Here is a 20,986-nt window from a genome sequence, read left to right as displayed (position 1 = left end):
ATGTTCATTCATTGCACGATGGTCAAAGACTTAACAGCTAAGGTCAAGATCAAGCTAAAAGGTTGAAAAAAAATACACTTAGGCAAATGTTAAGTATAAACTTTGAAAAACTACAGAGGAAGGTGGTGTCGATGTCACATTAAAAATTAAGGCGTTATGGTAGCATGTCATTTGAGATCGCTGACGTCAAAATAGTCTGGCTTGTGTATTGCTCTGTTGAATTATGACGTCAGCAGTCATATTATGACGTCAAACAGTACGGTCTTAGCAACGTAGCATTTCTGCGTGAAGAAAGTTTGCAAATTAAGCAGGTTCCAAGTTCAAGATGTTTATCACAGTGGAGCATGGAGGTTTGTTGCTGTCAATTTCTAAAGATATGCTACTACATACGTACACGTTTAAGCGGTAGTGTTATTTTAGCATGTTTCTAAATATTGTTTTGTACTGCATATGTTGTGGCTGCACGAATTCATCAATGCGCTAACTTTTTAAGTTAGATAACATTTGGATAGACCAAAACATGTACGTTTACATTATTTTTTGTGATTTTGTTTGATAGCGACGTGAACTCCCAGTAGTGTATGTAGGCGATATTGAATGATACACTATTTGTTTTAGACGGTAAACTACTTGTGGTGAACCCCGACTGTAATGCAGTAATACTACAGGACTACGTGAGGAGAACATGTGCCATTGAGCCCTCGGGTAAGTCTGTGTACAGATATAGAACGGACCTATGGGATTCTCAGGTTTTACCTTACTTCGGCGTGTGTAAGCATTATATACATCTACATAAATACATGTAGTTCGTCGCTTTAGTATGACCAGCGCGTGTAGTGGAAATATTCTATGACCAGCGCCTGTGGAAATATTCTAGGAAAATATGGCCGAAAGTCAGCGGGAAACAAACTGTAAATGTTAGTTGTACTTTTTGTTTTATGAATGTTGATAACATCAATATGAAGTAAATAGACTGCTTTTCATAATTTTAATGTGAAAATGTCTTACCTCGCTGCCCTTGTCTAGATGTGTTCTGATTTCGCAGCACGCTTCATCGACTTGTGTGTTTGTGGTGTTACAGTGACAGTGGACTTCAGTGACGAATATGCCAATCTGACGGAACTGTTCAACAAGCCCCCTCTGGAGAACATGTTTGACTACTTCATGCCGCGCAGTACCGTTGTGCTGGTACAGGTTGACCGTACGTCTCGCCCAGTAACAAAAATATTAACTAGGCAATTCACGCCGAATATATGCAAATAAAAGAGTTTGTTTTAAATAATCGGAAAATGGGAAAAGCTATAGTAATGTCCCAGTTTCAGTAAGTTGTGAAGATTTTTAAATAGAACGTATACAAAGTGTTTGAATGTGATCGTTTTAGAAACTCTGAACACTAAGGTACTATTTTTTAAATTTCTATTGTAGTAATTAAGGAAATGTCATGAAAATCTTTACCTTATTTTGTCTTTAAGCTTAATACTTTTGTTCGAAAAGTTCACATTTACTAATACTATAATGATCTCAGTGTCTGTTAAGTAAGTTTTTTTGGAGTCGTAGTACTTAAACGTGTAAAGCCCCAGTCACATCGGCCTGCGATAAGGATATACGACCTAGCTGCGACTGAAAAATGTTGGAATCGTGGGCAAATCGTAGAAAGATCGTGCGACAAGTTGCAGAGGTCGTTGGTGTTCGTACGATCAAATGAGTCGCAGCAAGGTCGACGGTCATGTTCAAAACTTCTTGCCTGCGATTCCAATTCGTAAGAGGTCGCAGACAGGTCTTACATAGTCGTACGACCAGTCGCGCATAGGCGCACTATCAGTCGTGCACGATCGCGGGTCAAGTTGTATCGATTGGTCGTGCTACCGGTCGTGCCACATTGCGATCGGTCGTACCACCTGTAGTACGACCCCACGATCGATAGTGCGACCAGTCCCTTCTTCTCCTTTAGTATACAAAGGCCCCATCAATACTGATAATTATGCCTTCGGGAACCTGTGCACAGAGGCGTGAAAAAAGGGATTATTTACAGTGATTAGATAAGTTTTTTGCGGGGTATAAGATACGGTGGTGGCACACCAGTCTTTAGTTCGCGGACGAGTATATTTGGGGCGACTTCTGGGGTTCAAAGCTCATATTATACAGTTAAAGTGTGGGGTTGAGGGATATAGCAAGTTTCTGGTGTCCCAGAAACTGGCTATATCCCTCATTCCATACTTTAACCGTTTTATTATACCGATATTGGCTTGGCGGAAACACCCGAGTGTTGGTGTGTTTTAGTTCCCAGACTAACACACAGGACTAAAACACAGTCAGGCAAAAGTGGGAATATATTCTATTTATAAAGTAGAGGTATAATAATGGCCCTTATGTCGAAGTTCACTCCTCGAAGGCTAGTTGAATACCCGAGACTGATGCATTGGTTGGTTGGTTGGTTGGTTAATGGGTTTATCGTCTACGCTCACTGACGTGAAGGGGTAAGTTGCCGCTTACCAGGCCCTCTGAGATTCTAAATGTTCTAGACCCATCCAGGTCACGCTCGGACAGGTCCTCAGATGCGGACAGGCTGTCACATCGGCTGTGGTCCACGGAACGACGTCCTTAGTGTAGTCCCCGCTGCTCTCCTATGGAGACTGATGATTGATTGATTGGTTTTACGTCCGCTTCACTACCGAGTAGTTCGGTTCGGTTATCCAGCAGACAGAGACTGATGCATGAACCATTATATCTGACCAAGCGACCCATCGCACGACCGACTGCGACCTGCTGCAATTGCAGGTGGTCACGATCGATCAGTCGCTGATAGCCACGACTAATCGCACGATTACTTACGATTCTGATCATGATATTGCGATCAATCTGGTCCAATCGTTGGTAATCGCACGACAACTCGTCCCACCAGTCGTACGATTACCTATACCACCAATCTTAAGAGCGATCGCCAATTGAGATCGTAGCATTGCCGACTGGTCGTACCTCCGCCAAATTGCCACCAGTCGCACAATCGAGAAACCGTGCGATCTGGTGTGACTGAGGCTTAAGGACCACTTCTCAAGTTATGACGTCAATGTATTTTTATATAAAAAGAAAAGATTTGCATTGCAAGAAATTGCGGGTCAGTCTCTAGGTAGATTTAAATTTTCACTAGGTAGATTTTCGACCTATCACCCCGAGGGGTTACACTAGGGGACTAAGAACACCGGAGTATTTCCGAGTGACACTATTCCTTTTAATATGCTTGTAAATTGTGTGTTTCTAGGAAAAACAGATGGCAGTATCAAAAAAGTTACTCCTCTACTGACAGACTGGGAGAAGAAATACCCTCTCATGGAGAGTAAGTGTGCTGGAATGGATGTTATTTTCAACATAAAATAACTAAAATTTTGTATCATGAAGTTGTCTAAGAATATCTTTGAAGGGAATGCATGCTCTTCAACCATTGTAATCTAAAGTGACGTTAAATAAGGTAGTATAAATCACTTCCGGAATAGTCCAATGGATCTTAAGTCCTTGGAATTCGAAATTACATTTTTTATTTTCTGAAAACCCTGCACTGGCGATGACTCAATGTGTATCAGTTTTTTAACGGTGTACAAATGCAAGCAATAGTTTTATCACACATGACGTTATGCCTGTAGTCACCGATATGCAATAGCTGTATATATTTCTGTGGTATTTAACATTGTATTCCAATACATGCCATTTATTTTGTACACAGGAAAGCTGAGACAACGTGACAAGAAAACCAAACAGGTCTTCGCAGCAGCCGACAAGGATGGTAAAGAAAGGGGACGAAGCAGTAAGCTTTCCATGAAGAGCGATTCTCCTACATGTATGTATATATCCTTCAAGCCAGAAGAGTCTTTTCTTAAACAGATTTATTTTCCTTTGGTTATGTAACGGTTTGGGGAAAAGCCAACAAGAGAATTACATAAAATGTCTAATACAGTGCATACTTGCCAACCCTCTCTATTTTGAAGAGAAACTCTCGATTTTGGACCCTAAAATTGAGCATTTTGAACCAGTGAATTTGCCAAATTATTCCTATATTCAATGATAAAAAACACTTATCTAAACAAACAAGCCAAAAGATAACATTTTGAAGATTTTCCCTTGTGGGTATATCTATATATACACATTTATGTTTATTGATTTTGAACACAGGATACTCCCACATGGATTTGTTTAAAGTTGGCAAGTATGTGCAATTTAAATAATAAATTATGAAAAAAAATCTAAATCGCCAATAAAGACAAATACTACAGTGAAATGTAATCAACACGACTCAAAACAATAAGAATAGCATGCAAGAGTTCCTTGAACCCAACTGAGTCATGACCATGTGTATAAACTTCCATTAACATTGGCAGACCCTACATTCCCATCCACCACTCCATACATACTCTATCAACATTGGCAGACCCTGCACTCCCTCCCATCCACCACACGATACATACTCCATAAACATTGGCAGACCCTACACTCCCATCCACCACACCATACATACTCCATAAACATTGGCAGACACTACACTCCCATCCACCACACCTTCATACTCCATAAACATTGGCAGACCCTCCACTCCCATCCCCCACACCATACATACTCCATAAACATTAGCAGACCCTACACTCCCATCCACCACACCATACATACTCCATAAACTCTGGCAGACCCTACACTCCCATCCACCACACCATACATACTCCATAAACATTGGCAGACCATACACTCCCATCCACCACACCTACATACTCCATAAACATTGACAGACACTACACTCCCATCCACCACACCTTCATACTCCATAAACATTGGCAGACCCTACACTCCCATCCACCACACCAACCATTCTCTATCAACATTGGCAGACCCTACACTCCCATCCACCCCACCATAATACTCTATCAACATCGGCAGACCCTACACTCCCATCCACCACACCATACATCCTCCATAAACACTGGCAGACCCTACACTCCCATCCACCACACCATACATCCTCCATAAACATTGGCAGACCATCCACCCCCATCCACCACACCTACATACTCCATAAACATTGACAGACACTACCCTCCCATCCACCACACCTTCATACTCCATAAACATTGGCAGACACTACACTCCCATCCACCACACCATACATACTCCATAAATATTGGCAGCCCCTACCCTCCCATCCATCACACCATACATACTCAATAAACATTGGCAGACCCTACCCTCCCATCCACCACACCATACATCCTCCATAAACACTGGCAGACCCTACACTCCCATCCACCACACCATACATCCTCCATAAACACTGGCAGACCCTACACTCCCATCCACCACACCATCCATACTCCATAAACATTGGCAGCCCATACACTCCCATCCACCACACCTACATCCTCCATAAACATTGACAGACACTACACTCCCATCCACCCCACCTTCATACTCCATAAACATTGGCAGACCCTACCCTCCCATCCACCACACCATACATCCTCCATAAACACTGGCAGACCCTACACTCCCATCCACCACACCATACATCCTCCATAAACATTGGCAGACCCTACACTCCCATCCCCCACCCCAACCATACTCTATCAACATTGGCAGACCCTACACCCCCATCCACCTCACCAACCATCCTCTATCAACATTGGCAGACCCTACACTCCCATCCCCCACACCAACCATACTCTATCAACATTGGCAGACCCTACACCCCCATCCACCTCACCAACCATCCTCTATCAACATTGGCAGACCCTACACTCCCATCCCCCACACCAACCATACTCTATAAACTTTGGCAGACCCTACACTCCCATCCACCACACCATACATACCCCATAAACATTGGCAGACCCTACACTCCCATCCCCCACACCATACATAGTCCATAAACATTGGCAGACCCTGCACTCCCATCCATCAAACCATACATACTCCATAAACATTGGCAGACCCTCCCATCCACCACACCTACATACTCCATAAACATTGGCAGACCCTACACCCCCATCCACTACACCATACATACTCCAGAAACATTGGCAGACCCTACACTCCCATCCACCACCCCATACATACTCCATAAACATTGGCAGACCATACACTCCCATCCACCACACCATACATACTCCATAACCATTGGCAGACCATACACTCCCATCCACCACACCTACATACTCCATAAACATTGGCAGACCCTACACCCCCATCCACTACACCATACATACTCAATCAGCATTGGCAGACCCTAGACTCCCATCCATCAAACCATACATACTCCATAAACATTGGCAGACCCTACATTCCCATCCAACACACCATACATACTCTATAAACATTGGCAGACCCTACACTCCCATCCACCTCACCATACATACTCCATAAACAATGGCAGACCCTACACTCCCATCCACCACACCAACCATACTCTATCAACATTGAGAGACCCTACACTCCCATCCACCACACCAACCATACTCTATAAACTTTGGCAGACACTACACTCCCATCCACCACACCATACCTACTCCATAAACATTGGCAGACACTACACTCCCATCCACCACACCACCCATACTCTATCAACATTGAGAGACCCTACCCTCCCATCCACCACCCCAACCATACTCTATCAACATTGACAGACCCTACACTCCCATCCACCGCACCATACATACTCCATAAACAAGGGCAGACCCTACACTCCCATCCACCGCACCATACATACTCCATAAACAAGGGCAGACCCTACACTCCCATCCACCACACCATACATACTCCATAAACAATGGCAGACCCTACACTCCCATCCACCACACCATACATACTCTATCAGCATTGGCAGACCCTACACTCCCATCCACCACACCATACATACTCTATGAGCATTGGCAGACCCTACACTCCCATCCACCACACCATACATACTCAATAAACATAATCTTCCTATTTTATTCAGCCATTTAAAATTCATTATAAGAAAATGGTGATAACAAACTCAAAGTCAAGAAATTAAAAGCAGGAGGCCATGTTTGAATCAATGTTCTGATCAGTCGACATTGTGGTGCTGTATTGAGATGAAATGGATCATTATTATCCACATTATGCAAAGGGAATTCTACAAGCGCCATTTTCCTTCTTTCTTTTTTATCACAGCCCAAGTCCCAAGCAAAACTAATCTCAAAAATGGAAAGAATTCAGCTAAGGGAGACAACCGTTCCACTAGCACAACACCTAACGCTGATGCCCCACCTCCCAAGAATGCCCCACCTCCCAAGAAAAACAGTAGTAAGGGCAAGAAAAAGCAAGCGAAATGACGATTTACCATGGATGTATATTGTCTTCAGTGTTATACATAAACAGAAGCTTAATTTATCAGTACAATTAAAATGGCAAGTGCCAATGCTCACAAACTTTGAAGTGTTGTGTTGTCTTTTTACTTTGGTAATTAACTGATGAATTGTATCTGACCAAGGTTAGCATCATAACAAACCTACTGACCTCTTGGTAAAGTCAGACTCGGTTTGGCTGTTACATATTGATGTAGATATACCACCTTTGGTTTTTATCTACATATACTTATATCATAATGAAGGCCCTCTTTGGTTGTTATAAACCTAATAACTTCAAGGCGAAGGGCAAACCTCATTACGTGTCATAAATCTATGAATTTCATTTTCAAGATCAGGCCCTCTGTGGTTGTCTGAATTTGATATGCCGGGTAAAAAGCCAACCCCTCTTTTTTTGTCAGGTTTAATTATTTATTTGTACATGGCAAAAACTATATGTTTAGGATCCCCATTCCACTGTCCAATACAGGATATTATGCCAAACTGTGCTACAGTGATGTCCCAGTAGAAGTTAAGGGGAGGTTACTGTATATAGGTAAAACCACAATTCAGCGGGACAAAGATCCTTAAGCAAACACTTAGATTTTGTTGACCATGTACAATCTCCGTTCTTACAAAATGGTGTGGTCTTTGAATAGCTGCGGGAACTGTAGCTTCTAGGCCTGATCGTTTTATGGTTTAATAATAAAATAATAATAAAACAAGAGGCCCAAGAGGGCCTGTATCGCTCACCTGAATATGTAAGCAGTCATAGCAAAATATTCTCATGAAATATTATATTGCACTAAAAATATTTCCCTCGCAAACTTTGTTGGCTCCCTCTGTTGAAACTACCAGCAAAATATTATTATAAGATTCTATGCTTTTTGATTCTTCTTCAGAAGTTGCTCGACATATTTTCCCCTGTTATCTTGTAGGGAGGTCAATGTCATTTTCCTTCTCGAATTGGTTAGCTCTATTCCAAAAAGCTACCGGCCAAATCTTATGAATCCATTCCTTTTAGTTCTCAAGAACAAATCCATTAAAATGTTGTTGACCTCTGTGACCTCTAAAGTAGGTTGAGGTCATTTTCATTTGCAAACTTTGGTGAGCTCTATCCCGGGAAGTCACCAGCCAAATATTATAATTTTATGCCTTTTAATTCTTCAGAAGAAGCTGTTTGAACTGTTTGACATATTTGAACGCTGTGACCTTGAAAGTAGGTCAAGGTCATTTTCATTCGCAAACTTTGTTTGGCTCTTTCCCAGGAAGCCACCTGCCAAATATTAAGATTTTATAACTACCAGTTCTTCAGAAGAAGTCGTTTAAAGTGTTTGACATATCTGCCTCATGTGACCTTAAAAGAAGGTCAAGGTCATTTTCATTCTCAAACTTTGTTCGGCTCTTTCCTAGGAAGCTACAAGCCAAATATAGAGATTATATACCTTTCAGTTCTTCAGAAGAAGTCGTTTGAAGTGTCTGACACATTTGACTCCTGTGACCTTGAAAGAAGGTCAAGGTCATTTTCATTCTCAAACTTTGTCGGGCTCTATCCAAGGAAGCCATCAATCAAAAATAAAGATTCTATACCTTTCAGTTCTTCAGAAGAAGTCATTTGAAGCTTTTGACATATATGACCCCTGTGACCTTGAAAGTAGGTCAAACTAGTTTTCATTCTCAAACTTTGTTGGGCTCTATCCCAGGAAGCCACCAGCCAAATATAAAGATTATATACCTTTCAGTTCTTCAGAAGAAGTCGTTTGAAGTGTTTGACACATTTGACCCCTGTGACCTTGAAAGTAGGTCAAGGTCATTTTCATTCTCAAACTTTTTTGGGCTCTATCCCAGGAAGCCATCAGCCAAATATGAAGATTCTATACCTTTCAGTTCTTCTTTAGAAGTCGTTTGAATTTTTTGACATATTTGACCTCTGTGACCTTGAAAACAGGTCAAGGTCATTTTCGTTTTCAAACTTTGTAGGGCTCCTACCAACGAAGCTTTCAGCCAAATATCATGACTCTAGGCCTGTCCGTTCTTCAGAGGAAGTTGTTTAAAGGAAAAGTTGACGACGAACGGACGACGGACGCCGCACCATGACATATGCTCCCCTTCCGGCAGGTGAACTAACAATTTGGCCTAGAAGCTATGGTTCCCGTAGTTGGTGTTTGAACTGGTATAACAACAGAAGCAATACAGAAATGTCAAGTTGTTGTTGTAGCAGTCCTGGCCTTTGTCTTCTATGCTCATCAATAAAAGTCCAGAATAACTTCTTAACAGTGCAAAACTTTTTGTTTTTGCTGGTAAACCGTTGCATGTAAAATTTATTGCTTTTATTGTTTTATAAGAACAATTTTGATTGGGTGTGTTTATCTAAGGGTTGTACAACGTCCATGGTTTACATGTAAATATTTCATGATCAGAAATACTGAGAGTCTCAAAACGAGTTTTTTACATTCAAGTTTCAAGTTTTATTCAAACTTTAGGCAATTGGCCAATCAGTATACAACACATATATACACCAATCATGGACAATGTACAGAGAATGAAGACAATTTTTCTCCATTATAACAGCCTGAACTGATCACTATTATTTTTCTGTTGGAAGAAATTTACTATTTCATTTCCATTTAATTTAGTCAACTTCACCAATTCCTCATGGTCCAGTAAAACAGACCAAAAATTCAACTGAACCAAGTTAAGCCTTGGCTGTTTTCTTCTTCTTCTTTTGTTTATTCTTTGAGCTTTTTACTGCCATTTTCTGGGATTTGCTGTCAAGGTTGTCCCCAGGGGAGGGCCATCCGAGGAAATACCTCCTCACCTCAACAGACACATCCTCCACACACAGACCTACAGGGAGACAAGTGCAAGAAATGAGAAACATTCTTCACATATAATTACAACAAGATTATCTGGAAGCAAGCAGATGGATGACAAATAATTTCTACATATAGTACACGTAACTGACTTTTCCCTTGGTTTCACAACAAATACATAAAAGGAAGAAATTTACATGGCCCTAAATGTTGACTTTGTTTACAGAATATGCTATTGAAAATATAGTGGCATAAATACAGTTCTATTAAGGAGGTATTAGATTGACAGAAAATAGAACAATTTCAATGCAATTAGCTTAAGGGGATAATGGAGTCATTTCTGATCAAATCCAATGTAAATATGTACATTCTCCACTTGTTTGAAAATTGTTTGGCAACCTGACTGTACCTTCTGTGTCCAAATTGCTGAAGAAGTCCTTCCACACTGTCGACATTTCTCCCTCCTCACGACTGGCAATGTCACCCATCAACTCATTCATATTCACCAACATCCCATTTAAATATGGTTTTACGGACTCTGTAGTGCCAGAATCACTATCTACATCAATCTTGTCACCACTTTGTGTAGATCTACTGACACTGTACAATACATTATAGATCTGGACGAGGCACCTTACAAACTGATGCTTTTCTGAGTCCCTCAAATGTTTGTCCAGATTTGAACCTTTTTTAAAATGTTGGTGTATCCAATCCACAACACTAACCAATGTCTTGCTACTGACGAATGGAAGACTAGTAACTAAGAATGAAATTGCTGCCATGGCAACAGAACATGTGACCTGGAAACCATCACTACTGGGGTGACATGACACAAGTAGACTTGGTTGCCAATGCAACAGTAAATCCACACTTAATGGACCAACTTTCTTGTCTGTGTCATTTCCTTCTGATCTGTTGTCGTCAGTTTTTTCTTCCACAACTTCTTTTTCAATAATGGCCTTTTGACCTGTTTTGTATTTCCCGTCTTGTCTGGACATGCCCTTGCTTCCTGCCTGACTTGTCTTTAGATTGAGGAGTTTGAAGGCCTCAGTACAGGTGGTTTCTGTGACTCTGTCCTTGACAATTCTGGCCGAATTGAGTAGTATACAACAGACATCCTGTGTAGTTAGAGGTGTAACACACACATGGCCCTTGTCTTTAAGCAGCTCTACTGAGTCCTTCAGGTGATTCAACACAGACACAAGAGTCTCCAAGCATTTCGCATATACCTGTCGGTTTGTTTCTTCCCTGGGAAAATTAATTAAGGAAATGTCAGCAAATGAAAACTGTTTATCACACTGATATCAAAAATCAGCAATGTCAAGTATAAATGTATTACCTTACAATCTAATGATCACCATTTCTAGTTTTTTTTATGGGAATATCTATTTTGATCATGTGAGACCACTTTTTAACTTCATTCCGAAATGACCAGATCCTCTATTTTTGTAAATTTTTGGAATTCCAACCACCTAAAGATTCTTCCAATCAAATTTGTTAAAATTCAGATACAGAAGTTGCTTGAAGAAATTGTTAAAGAGCAGAAAACAGACACCACAGTGTGGTTTAAGCTAAACCTTGATCATTTGACCAGGTAAGCTAAGAATTTTCTGGGCAGGTAAATTTCAAATGATACTGGATTATTTACTCCCATACCCAGGGTCATCCAAATCACATCTTATCATTATCACAATCTCTGTTACATGATGTTCAAGACTTAAGTCAGAACTACATGTATTATTGAATACCATAGGGTAAATAGAATCCTGCCTCTCTTTACAATATCCAGACTTACCCACAACACTTGACCAAATAGAGGAGACAAGTCAGCATCTCCCTAGATATAGCCAGCGGCAAACATTTTGTGACCTGCCCGTCCTTATCTATTTCAGAGTTGTTTCCCTTGATAGATCGGTGGCGAACCATTGAGAACCACAGACTACTAAGTATGTCAGAGATGACATCCAGCTTGCTTACACCAATGTTACTGTAATTATACAAAAGATGTTAGCGTTCTAGTACAGTAGATCTGTTCTGATAGAGTAGCGTTCTAGTACAGTAGATCTGTTCTGATAGAGTATAGTTCTAGTACAGTAGATCTGTTCTGATAGAGTAGAGTTTTAGTACAGTAAATCTGTTCTGATAGAGTATAGTTCTAGTACAGTAGATCTGTTCTGATAGAGTAGAGTTCTAGTACAGTAGATCTGTTCTGATAGAGTAGAGTTCTAGTACAGTAGATCTGTTCTGATAGAGTAGAGTTCTAGTACAGTAGATCTGTTCTGATAGAGTAGAGTTCTAGTACAGTAGATCTGTTCTGATAGAGTAGAGTTCTAGTACAGTAGATCTGTTCTGATAGAGTAGAGTTCTAGTACAGTAGATCTGTTCTGATAGAGTAGAGTTCTAGTACAGTAGATCTGTTCTGATAGAGTAGAGTTCTAGTACAGTAGATCTGTTCTGATAGAGTAGAGTTCTAGTACAGTAGATCTGTTCTGATAGAGTAGAGTTCTAGTACAGTAGATCTGTTCTGATAGAGTAGAGTTCTAGTACAGTAGATCTGTTCTGATAGAGTAGAGTTCTAGTACAGTAGATCTGTTCTGATAGAGTAGAGTTCTAGTACAGTAGATCTGTTCTGATAGAGTAGAGTTCTAGTACAGTAGATCTGTTCTGATAGAGTAGAGTTCTAGTACAGTAGATCTGTTCTGATAGAGTAGAGTTCTAGTACAGTAGATCTGTTCTGATAGAGTAGAGTTCTAGTACAGTAGATCTGTTCTGATAGAGTAGAGTTCTAGTACAGTAGATCTGTTCTGATAGAGTAGAGTTCTAGTACAGTAGATCTGTTCTGATAGAGTAGAGTTCTAGTACAGTAGATCTGTTCTGATAGAGTAGAGTTCTAGTACAGTAGATCTGTTCTGATAGAGTAGAGTTCTAGTACAGTAGATCTGTTCAGAAGGATAGAGTAGAGTTCTAGTACAGTAGATCTGTTCAGAAGGATAGAGTAGAGTTCTAATACAGTAGATCTGTTCAGAAGGATAGATTAGAGTTCTAGTACAGTAGATCTGTTCTGATAGAGTAGAGTTCTAGTACAGTAGATCTGTTCTGATAGAGTAGGGTTCTAGTACAGTTGATCTGTTCAGAAGGATAGAGTAGAGTTCTAGTACAGTAGATCTGATCTGATAGAGTAGAGTTTTAGTATAGCAGATCTGTTCTGATAAAGTAGAGTTCTAGTATAGCAGATCTGTTCTGATAAAGTAGGGTTCTAGTACAGTTGATCTATTCAGAAGGATAGAGTAGAGTTCCAGTACAGTAAATCTGTTCAGAAGGATAGAGTATAGTTCTAGTACAGTAGATATGTTCTGATAGAGTAGAGTTCCAGTACAGTAAATCTGGTCAGAAGGATAGAGAGAAGGATAGAGTAGGGTTCTAGTACAGTTGATCTATTCAGAAGGATAGAGTAGAGTTCTAGTACAGTAGATCTGTTCTGATAAAGTAGAGTTCTAGTATAGTAGTAGATCTGTTCTGATGGAGTAGAGTTTTAGTACAATAGATCTGTTCAGAAGGATAGAGTAGAGTTCTAGTACAGTAGATCTGTTCAGAAGGATAGAGTAGAGTTCTAGTACAGTAGATCTGTTCTAATAGAGTAGAGTTCTAGTATAGTAGATCTGTTCTGATAGAGTAGAGTTCTAGTACAGTAGATCTGTTCTGATAGAGTAGAGTTCTAGTACAGTAGATCTGTTCAGAAGGATAGAGTAGAGTTCTAGTACAGTAAATCTGTTCANGTTCTAGTACATTAGATCTGTTCTGATAGAGTAGAGTTCTAGTACAGTAGATCTGTTCAGAAGGATAGAGTAGAGTTCTAGTACAGTAGATCTGTTCAGAAGGATAGAGTAGAGTTCTAGTACATTAGATCTGTTCAGATAGAGTAGAGTTCTAGTACATTAGATCTGTTCTGATAGAGTAGAGTTCTAGTACAGTAGATCTGTTCAGAAGGATAGAGTAGAGTTCTAGTACAGTAGATCTGTTCAGAAGGATAGAGTAGAGTTCTAGTACATTAGATCTGTTCAGATAGAGTAGAGTTCTAGTACATTAGATCTGTTCTGATAGAGTAGAGTTCTAGTACAGTAGATCTGTTCAGAAGGATAGAGTATTTGTACTGGATATAGTACAGCACCATCAACCTCAATTGTAATATACAGTGCATTCCATACAAATTCATACAGTCCTTTAATTGCTAAATACATCTTATGGTATATTGCTGTTCAATTTTTTTCTTTCGCTGGAAATAATTTCAAGGATTACTTTTGTTAATTAGATTCTCCTTAATTTTCTAAAAAAAAAAAAATATAAAGATAATAGTTAGCTTACCTGGCTATGACACCTGTCAACCAACTCAATATCCCATGCTGCTTCACCAGGTAAAATGTCATCGTTCTTTGAACGGAGGCTGACTTCAGTATGTTCAATACTTGAAGCTGGAATAGATAATCATGGATAAATTTTCTCCTTTTTCATTACATAGTGATTTTAGGTTGAAAATTTTAGAATGTGTTGGGCTTTGGAAGAGAAATACAGGTTCTTTTGGTAAGTGAACTTCAAAATGTGCTTTTTCACTATTGACGTCAAGGTGCATTTTAAAATTAATGTTTCAACTTTCAGGGCTATTCTGACAGTATTGTGTATATTGTTACCCATTCATTTCTTTCTGGTTAAAGAAAAGACTATTTCCTTTTCTATGCTAATTTTTCAAAATCTTTTTCAAAATTCCTTGCATACAGGTTATTAAGTAATTATGCAAAGTTTATAATTTGTGTGCAACAAAGTTAATAGTCAATAGTCCTTGCATGAGGATATTATATATCAGGATCTATATTTTAGGCATTTATCTAGCTTGCAAAAATGTCCATGATATACAAATATACTTGGACCAGAACTGTGCCAACCTTGCAGAGCTATAATGCAGTTTCAGAGTCTTGTGGCAAATAAATAAAAAAAAATATAAAAGAATATGAATGTCCCGTTTTTTATGTGCACTTTTTTTTATATATTATACCCTAAATATATACATGTGAACTGGCTTATTTTTTTGCAGGAAGTAATGTAAACTAGCAATAATAAGCATTTCAGTTTAAGTCGAGCATGTCTGGACCCCTTGATATGCACATGCTGGATGTTCCAGAGGCCAGTCTTGGTTCAGATCTGAGCCTGTCATTTCTTTCTAGGTTAAGCTGGTTGAAATGGTTGAACCAGATACACAAATGGGGCCTTGGTGACTACATGTATATTGGTTGACTTTGCATTCCTGCAAACTAGTTTTGCTGTAAAATTGGATACCAATGTTATTTTTAGGTCTTATGCCATTTAATGACCATGAACTAGATTCCAGTGATTAGATTCCAGTAATTAGATTCCAGTGATTGGACAAACAAGATTAAAACAAATACTTGAACTCTTACCTGAGTTGAGTTGTCGCTGATACCAGAGTCATGGAAACTGAGCAAGAGTTTAAAGACATAGCGTGACTCAAACAGCTTGTAATCCAGTGTCTCCCTCAGACCGTCTTTACATAAATTCAAAATCCAGGATCTCTCAACTTTAAACTGCAAGAGAAATATCAATAATGCAGTGTGCTGATACTCACTGAACAAATGTCGGTGTAAACCTACTCTATCACTATTTAACCATTGTTAGCCCAGTGTTCCCAATGAATTTTAGATTTGGGGGAATACGGATACATTTTCAAGATTCTGTACCCCTAGGTACTTAGTTACATAGCGCAGTTTTTGAAAAGTGGGGGTACAACCAACAGTTTTGGGGGTCAAAACCCCACATTTGGGGGTTTCTGGGAACAATGTTAGCCTTAATCACATTTCAAATAGTCTATGCAGAATTTTGAAAAGAAGATACAGAATTTTCATTTGGTATTTGCGATTAACTAATCAAATGTATGTTATCTCACAAGCTATGTTATATTCTACATGCAAATGTAAACATACTGTACATAAGAAAATGTTATCCTTATATGTACATAAATTAATATCAGAATACCCTTATTTGACTGCTTAAAACTGAAATCTAAAGTTTAACGGTCCTGTCAAAACTATGACATTCATAAATTTCATTTCCTCTGAAAACTCTTCTCCGGTTCCAATTTCTCCTCAGTTTTCTAAAGCCTCTATAGTCCTATTTGTTCTTGTAAGTCCTATTTAGTCCTATTTGTTCTTGTTAGTCCTATTAAGTCCTATTTGTTCTTGTTAGTCCTATTTAGTCCTAATTGTTCTTGTTAGTCCTATTTGTTCTTGTTAGTCCTATTTGTTCTTGTTGGTCCTTTTTAGTCCTATTTGTTCTTGTTAGTCCTATTTGTTCGTTAGTCCTATTTGTTCTTGTTAGTCCTATTTGTTCTTGTTAGTCCTAATTGTTCTTGTTAGTCCTATCTGTTCTTGTTAGTCCTATTTAGTCCTATTTGTTCCTGTTAGTCCTATTTAGTCCTATTTGTTCTTGTTAGTCCTAATTGTTCTTGTTAGTCCTATTTGTTCTTGTTAGTCCTATTTAGTCCTATTTGTTCTTTTTAGTCCTATTTGTTCTTGTTAGTCCTAATTGTTCTTGTTAGTCCCAATTGTTCTTGTTAAGTCCTATTTGTTCTTGTTAGTTTCCCCTTGATAATTGACAATGCTCAGTGTTATCTGACCACTATACCTCAAACGCAGAACTGTTGAACAGTTTGTAGAACTCGGGTACTGTGCTGATGTCCATGGCCGGTTTCAACAGCAGGAAGTAGTTCATCACTTTGTACATGTGGTCATCTAAAAATCATAAAACAACAAAATTAAATATTGTATAACCTTATTGTCCACACTCTGCACAAGAAAACCACAAAAGACAAGTTCCAACATACTACTTTGCAAGACTTAAAGATTCAGAACAGCCCTTAAAATTGATTACACTCCTTAGGACTTCACCCATTTATTATCATCACACATTACTTTCACCTCCATCACCCTGATCATCCAACCTCCTTTTCCTACCCCCAAAACCAACATGTACACTGTGAACTTACACAATTTCTTACTATATATTGTGGTAACAACTGGGGGGTGGAGACTCAATGCCCCTGCAAGGAAGTAATTGACTTGTACTTTATTTACAACAGTTCTGACAATTTAATCGTGCTTAATATTCTTTCTATTACAATTTCCAATCCTTAAGAGACAAACAATAACCTTAGAGTTTTGCTTGTTTGAGCACTTTTGATGCATTTAATTTTATGTTTACTATCCCTTCTTTCTGTTCCTTTAATCATCTCTTGCATTGTAAATATTGTCATACATTCACATTTACTATGATACTTTTATATAATCTTTAAGTGCATCATACTGAAATTATTTAGCACTTATTCTATTATGCACCAATCAAAATTGGCTAAACATTTTCACCCTTTCAGGCTGTAACTCTTAGCAACTTGATGACGTCACAGTTATTATTTATTGTTCTAGTCACATGACCTTTATTGTCATTGTACCATAGTTGCAAACATCATGTAACTGTGCTCTGAAGACGGCCTCCCTTTGGCTGAAACATGTCAGCATGTGGGATGTAAATCAAACATTACATTTTGTACAGGATTCAGTGGTGTTGTTGCTCATCATTTCTATTTTCATATATATTATGGTGTACAATTTGACTGAATCAATATGCTAATACTCTTACGATGCACCTCATTATTGTAGTACTATACATTTGGATTGCTAATCTGTATGTCATTAATCTGTACAATACTTCTCCCTATTGTAGTACTGTAAACAGCTAATCTTTATGTCATTAATCTGTACAATACTTCTCACTATTGTAGTACTGTAAACAGCTAATCTGTATGTCATTAATCTGTACAATACTTCTCACTATTGTAGTACTGTAAACAGCTAATCTGTATGTCATTAATCTGTACAATACTTCTCACTATTGTAGTACTGTAAACAGCTAATCTGTATGTCATTAATCTGTACAATACTTCTCACTATTGTAGTACTGTAAACAGCTAATCTGTATGTCATTAATCTGTACAATACTTCTCACTATTGTAGTACTGTAAACAGCTAATCTGTATGTCATTAATCTGTACAATACTTCTCACTATTGTAGTACTGTAAACAGCTAATCTGTATGTCATTAATCTGTACAATACTTCTCACTATTGTAGTACTGTAAACAGCTAATCTGTATGTCATTAATCTGTACAATACTTCTCACTATTGTAGTACTGTAAACAGCTAATCTGTATGTCATTAATCTGTACAATACTTCTCACTATTGTAGTACTGTAAACAGCTAATCTGTATGTCATTAATCTGTACAATACTTCTCACTATTGTAGTACTGTAAACAGCTAATCTGTATGTCATTAATCTGTACAATACTTCTCACTATTGTAGTACTGTAAACAGCTAATCTGTATGTCATTAATCTGTACAATACTTCTCACTATTGTAGTACTGTAAACAGCTAATCTGTATGTCATTAATCTGTACAATACTTCTCACTATTGTAGTACTGTAAACAGCTAATCTGTATGTCATTAATCTGTACAATACTTCTCACTATTGTAGTACTGTAAACAGCTAATCTGTATGTCATTAATCTGTACAATACTTCTCACTATTGTAGTACTGTAAACAGCTAATCTGTATGTCATTAATCTGTACAATACTTCTCACTATTGTAGTACTGTAAACAGCTAATCTGTATGTCATTAATCTGTACAATACTTCTCACTATTGTAGTACTGTAAACAGCTAATCTGTATGTCATTAATCTGTACAATACTTCTCACTATTGTAGTACTGTAAACAGCTAATCTGTATGTCATTAATCTGTACAATACTTCTCACTATTGTAGTACTGTAAACAGCTAATCTGTATGTCATTAATCTGTACAATACTTCTCACTATTGTAGTACTGTAAACAGCTAATCTGTATGTCATTAATCTGTACAATACTTCTCACTATTGTAGTACTGTAAACAGCTAATCTGTATGTCATTAATCTGTACAATACTTCTCACTATTGTAGTACTGTAACCACCTAATCTGTACGTCATTAATCTGTACAATACTTCTCACTATTGTAGTACTGTAACCACCTAATCTGTATGTCATTAATCTGTACAATGCTTCTCACTATTGTAGTACTGTAAACAGCTAATCTTTATGTCATTAATCTGTATGCTATAACTATAACATGCAAATCACTAGAATGTAACTTTATGAACCAAATTAACTTGTATCTTCATAAAATACCCAATGACATGGTCTTTAAGAAAAAGATTACCGTTGATCCTAAAGTCTTTAAACTTTGACCTACCATGCACGAACATGAGAGACACCATCCTGGCGAGAAATATTGTGATGATACAGGCCAGTTTGCTGTTTGGGCGTGTCACACTGTCTCTGATTAGGGTGACCAGGTACAATATCTGTTGTTGTTCGGGGAAACGCGCACCCTCAATATGGTGAAGGTACCGAGCCAGAACATGGTAGGCAACACCTCTCACACCACTGTCATGGCAACTCAAGGCAGCGATGGTGTATCCTAGACATAATGTCTCTGCAAACTTTCGACAGTCCACATACGATTCTGTGACGAGGAAAGATGTGGTATTAGTCAAATAACTGTAAACAGTTCTTTCAAAGATTACACAGTAACTAAAATATATTTTTATCCAATAACCCTGATTATTTTCCTTACCTGGGGACAACAGACTACTGAACAATGGCAGGATAAAGCAAGGGTCGTAGAGGTCATCATCTACCCCATAGACCGACAGGTCCTGTAGCAAACCGGGCTGTCAACAAAACAACAAATCAGAAAGCTGAGGCAGAGTTTGCTAAATTGACAAATCTACATAGCCTTATTTTGAGACTGATTGAAGTGTACTTTATTGCTACAAGACATATTTTGCCTAGAGCAGGAGAATAAAATCTATATTGATGAAGATATGCAAGCATCACTGCATCTATAGACTAAGGATCTGATAAGTGTTTCAATTTTTTATTTATTTATGAAACACTTTTCAAAAACACCTTTTTAAATTGCAATTCATTTAATATTTGTCTGAAAATAACACTCAGTTTAGAGACATTTACAAGGAAAAATAACATTATCATTTTTGTTACCATGACAACTACTGCACATCATGAGATATGACAATTACAAGGACATATATGTCCTTTTAATTGTCATATCTCATGATCCTATTGTTTCCATTAGGATATCACAATGAAATGACAAGCCAGTTTAATATTATAACTATTACAGATGTAACATGTTATAATGAGTGTGGCTACCTCTACAGTTATGCCAGATGACAGATTGGTTCTTACCTGAAGTTTCCGTAGCAGAGGAAACTTTAGGAATGATCTCTGTAGCCGGTCATGGTCTATGTATTCCAACACCTGGTCTGTGGATGGCTGTTTCCATAGAGACGACCCCATGGACTTCCTAATGGAGTGTTGCTCAGAAGCCTTTGGTCCCCAAAGGTATGGCCTAGAGGAAAGCAGTTTTTAGTATACAAAAAATGAATGACAGAATATCAAAACAGTGACCCATGGGACAAAGTTACAAAGTCTCTTGTCTATATCATCTGTGAAGGTCTGCATACAACAGATGAGATTTACTTGTTCATAACAGTATTAAAGGTAAGATGTGTGCTGAAACCCAAAAATGTTCAGATGTGTCCCGGTACCCAACGTCAGATGTGTCCCGATACCCAACGTCAGATGTGTCCCGATACCCAACGTCAGATGTGTCCCGATACCCAACGTCAGATGTGTCCCGATACC

The 20,986-nt window shown here is 38.5% G+C and overlaps 2 protein-coding genes across 2 annotated transcripts in view; one reads left to right on the top strand and one right to left on the bottom strand.

The window, feature by feature from the left end:
- Positions 1–244: 244 nt before the first annotated feature.
- LOC110454320 lies at positions 245–7,446 on the top strand. Its single transcript, XM_021503768.1, has 6 exons — positions 245–350; positions 619–705; positions 1,082–1,201; positions 3,260–3,334; positions 3,719–3,832; positions 7,171–7,446. The coding sequence occupies exons 1-6, from the start codon at positions 326–328 to the stop codon at positions 7,329–7,331; spliced, it is 582 nt and encodes a 193-aa protein (XP_021359443.1). The 5' UTR covers positions 245–325; the 3' UTR covers positions 7,332–7,446.
- A 2,324-nt stretch (positions 7,447–9,770) lies between these two features.
- Positions 9,771–20,986, bottom strand: part of LOC110454306 (nucleolar pre-ribosomal-associated protein 1-like) — a 44,639-nt gene continuing 33,423 nt past the window's right edge. Inside the window, exons 25-33 of the mRNA XM_021503750.1 lie at positions 20,528–20,690; positions 19,893–19,989; positions 19,509–19,781; positions 16,847–16,953; positions 15,607–15,750; positions 14,519–14,625; positions 11,952–12,143; positions 10,566–11,404; positions 9,771–10,190 (exon numbers count right to left, since the gene is read on the bottom strand). Coding sequence (XP_021359425.1) covers positions 10,039–10,190; positions 10,566–11,404; positions 11,952–12,143; positions 14,519–14,625; positions 15,607–15,750; positions 16,847–16,953; positions 19,509–19,781; positions 19,893–19,989; positions 20,528–20,690 — 2,074 coding nt within the window. The 3' untranslated portion in view covers positions 9,771–10,038. The remainder of the gene's footprint in view (positions 10,191–10,565; positions 11,405–11,951; positions 12,144–14,518; positions 14,626–15,606; positions 15,751–16,846; positions 16,954–19,508; positions 19,782–19,892; positions 19,990–20,527; positions 20,691–20,986) is intronic.

The sequence above is a fragment of the Mizuhopecten yessoensis genome, unplaced genomic scaffold (assembly GCF_002113885.1).
Source record: "Mizuhopecten yessoensis strain PY_sf001 unplaced genomic scaffold, ASM211388v2 scaffold7763, whole genome shotgun sequence".
Taxonomy (NCBI): Eukaryota; Metazoa; Mollusca; class Bivalvia; order Pectinida; family Pectinidae; genus Mizuhopecten; species Mizuhopecten yessoensis.
This window is presented reverse-complemented; position numbering and strand designations above follow the sequence as displayed.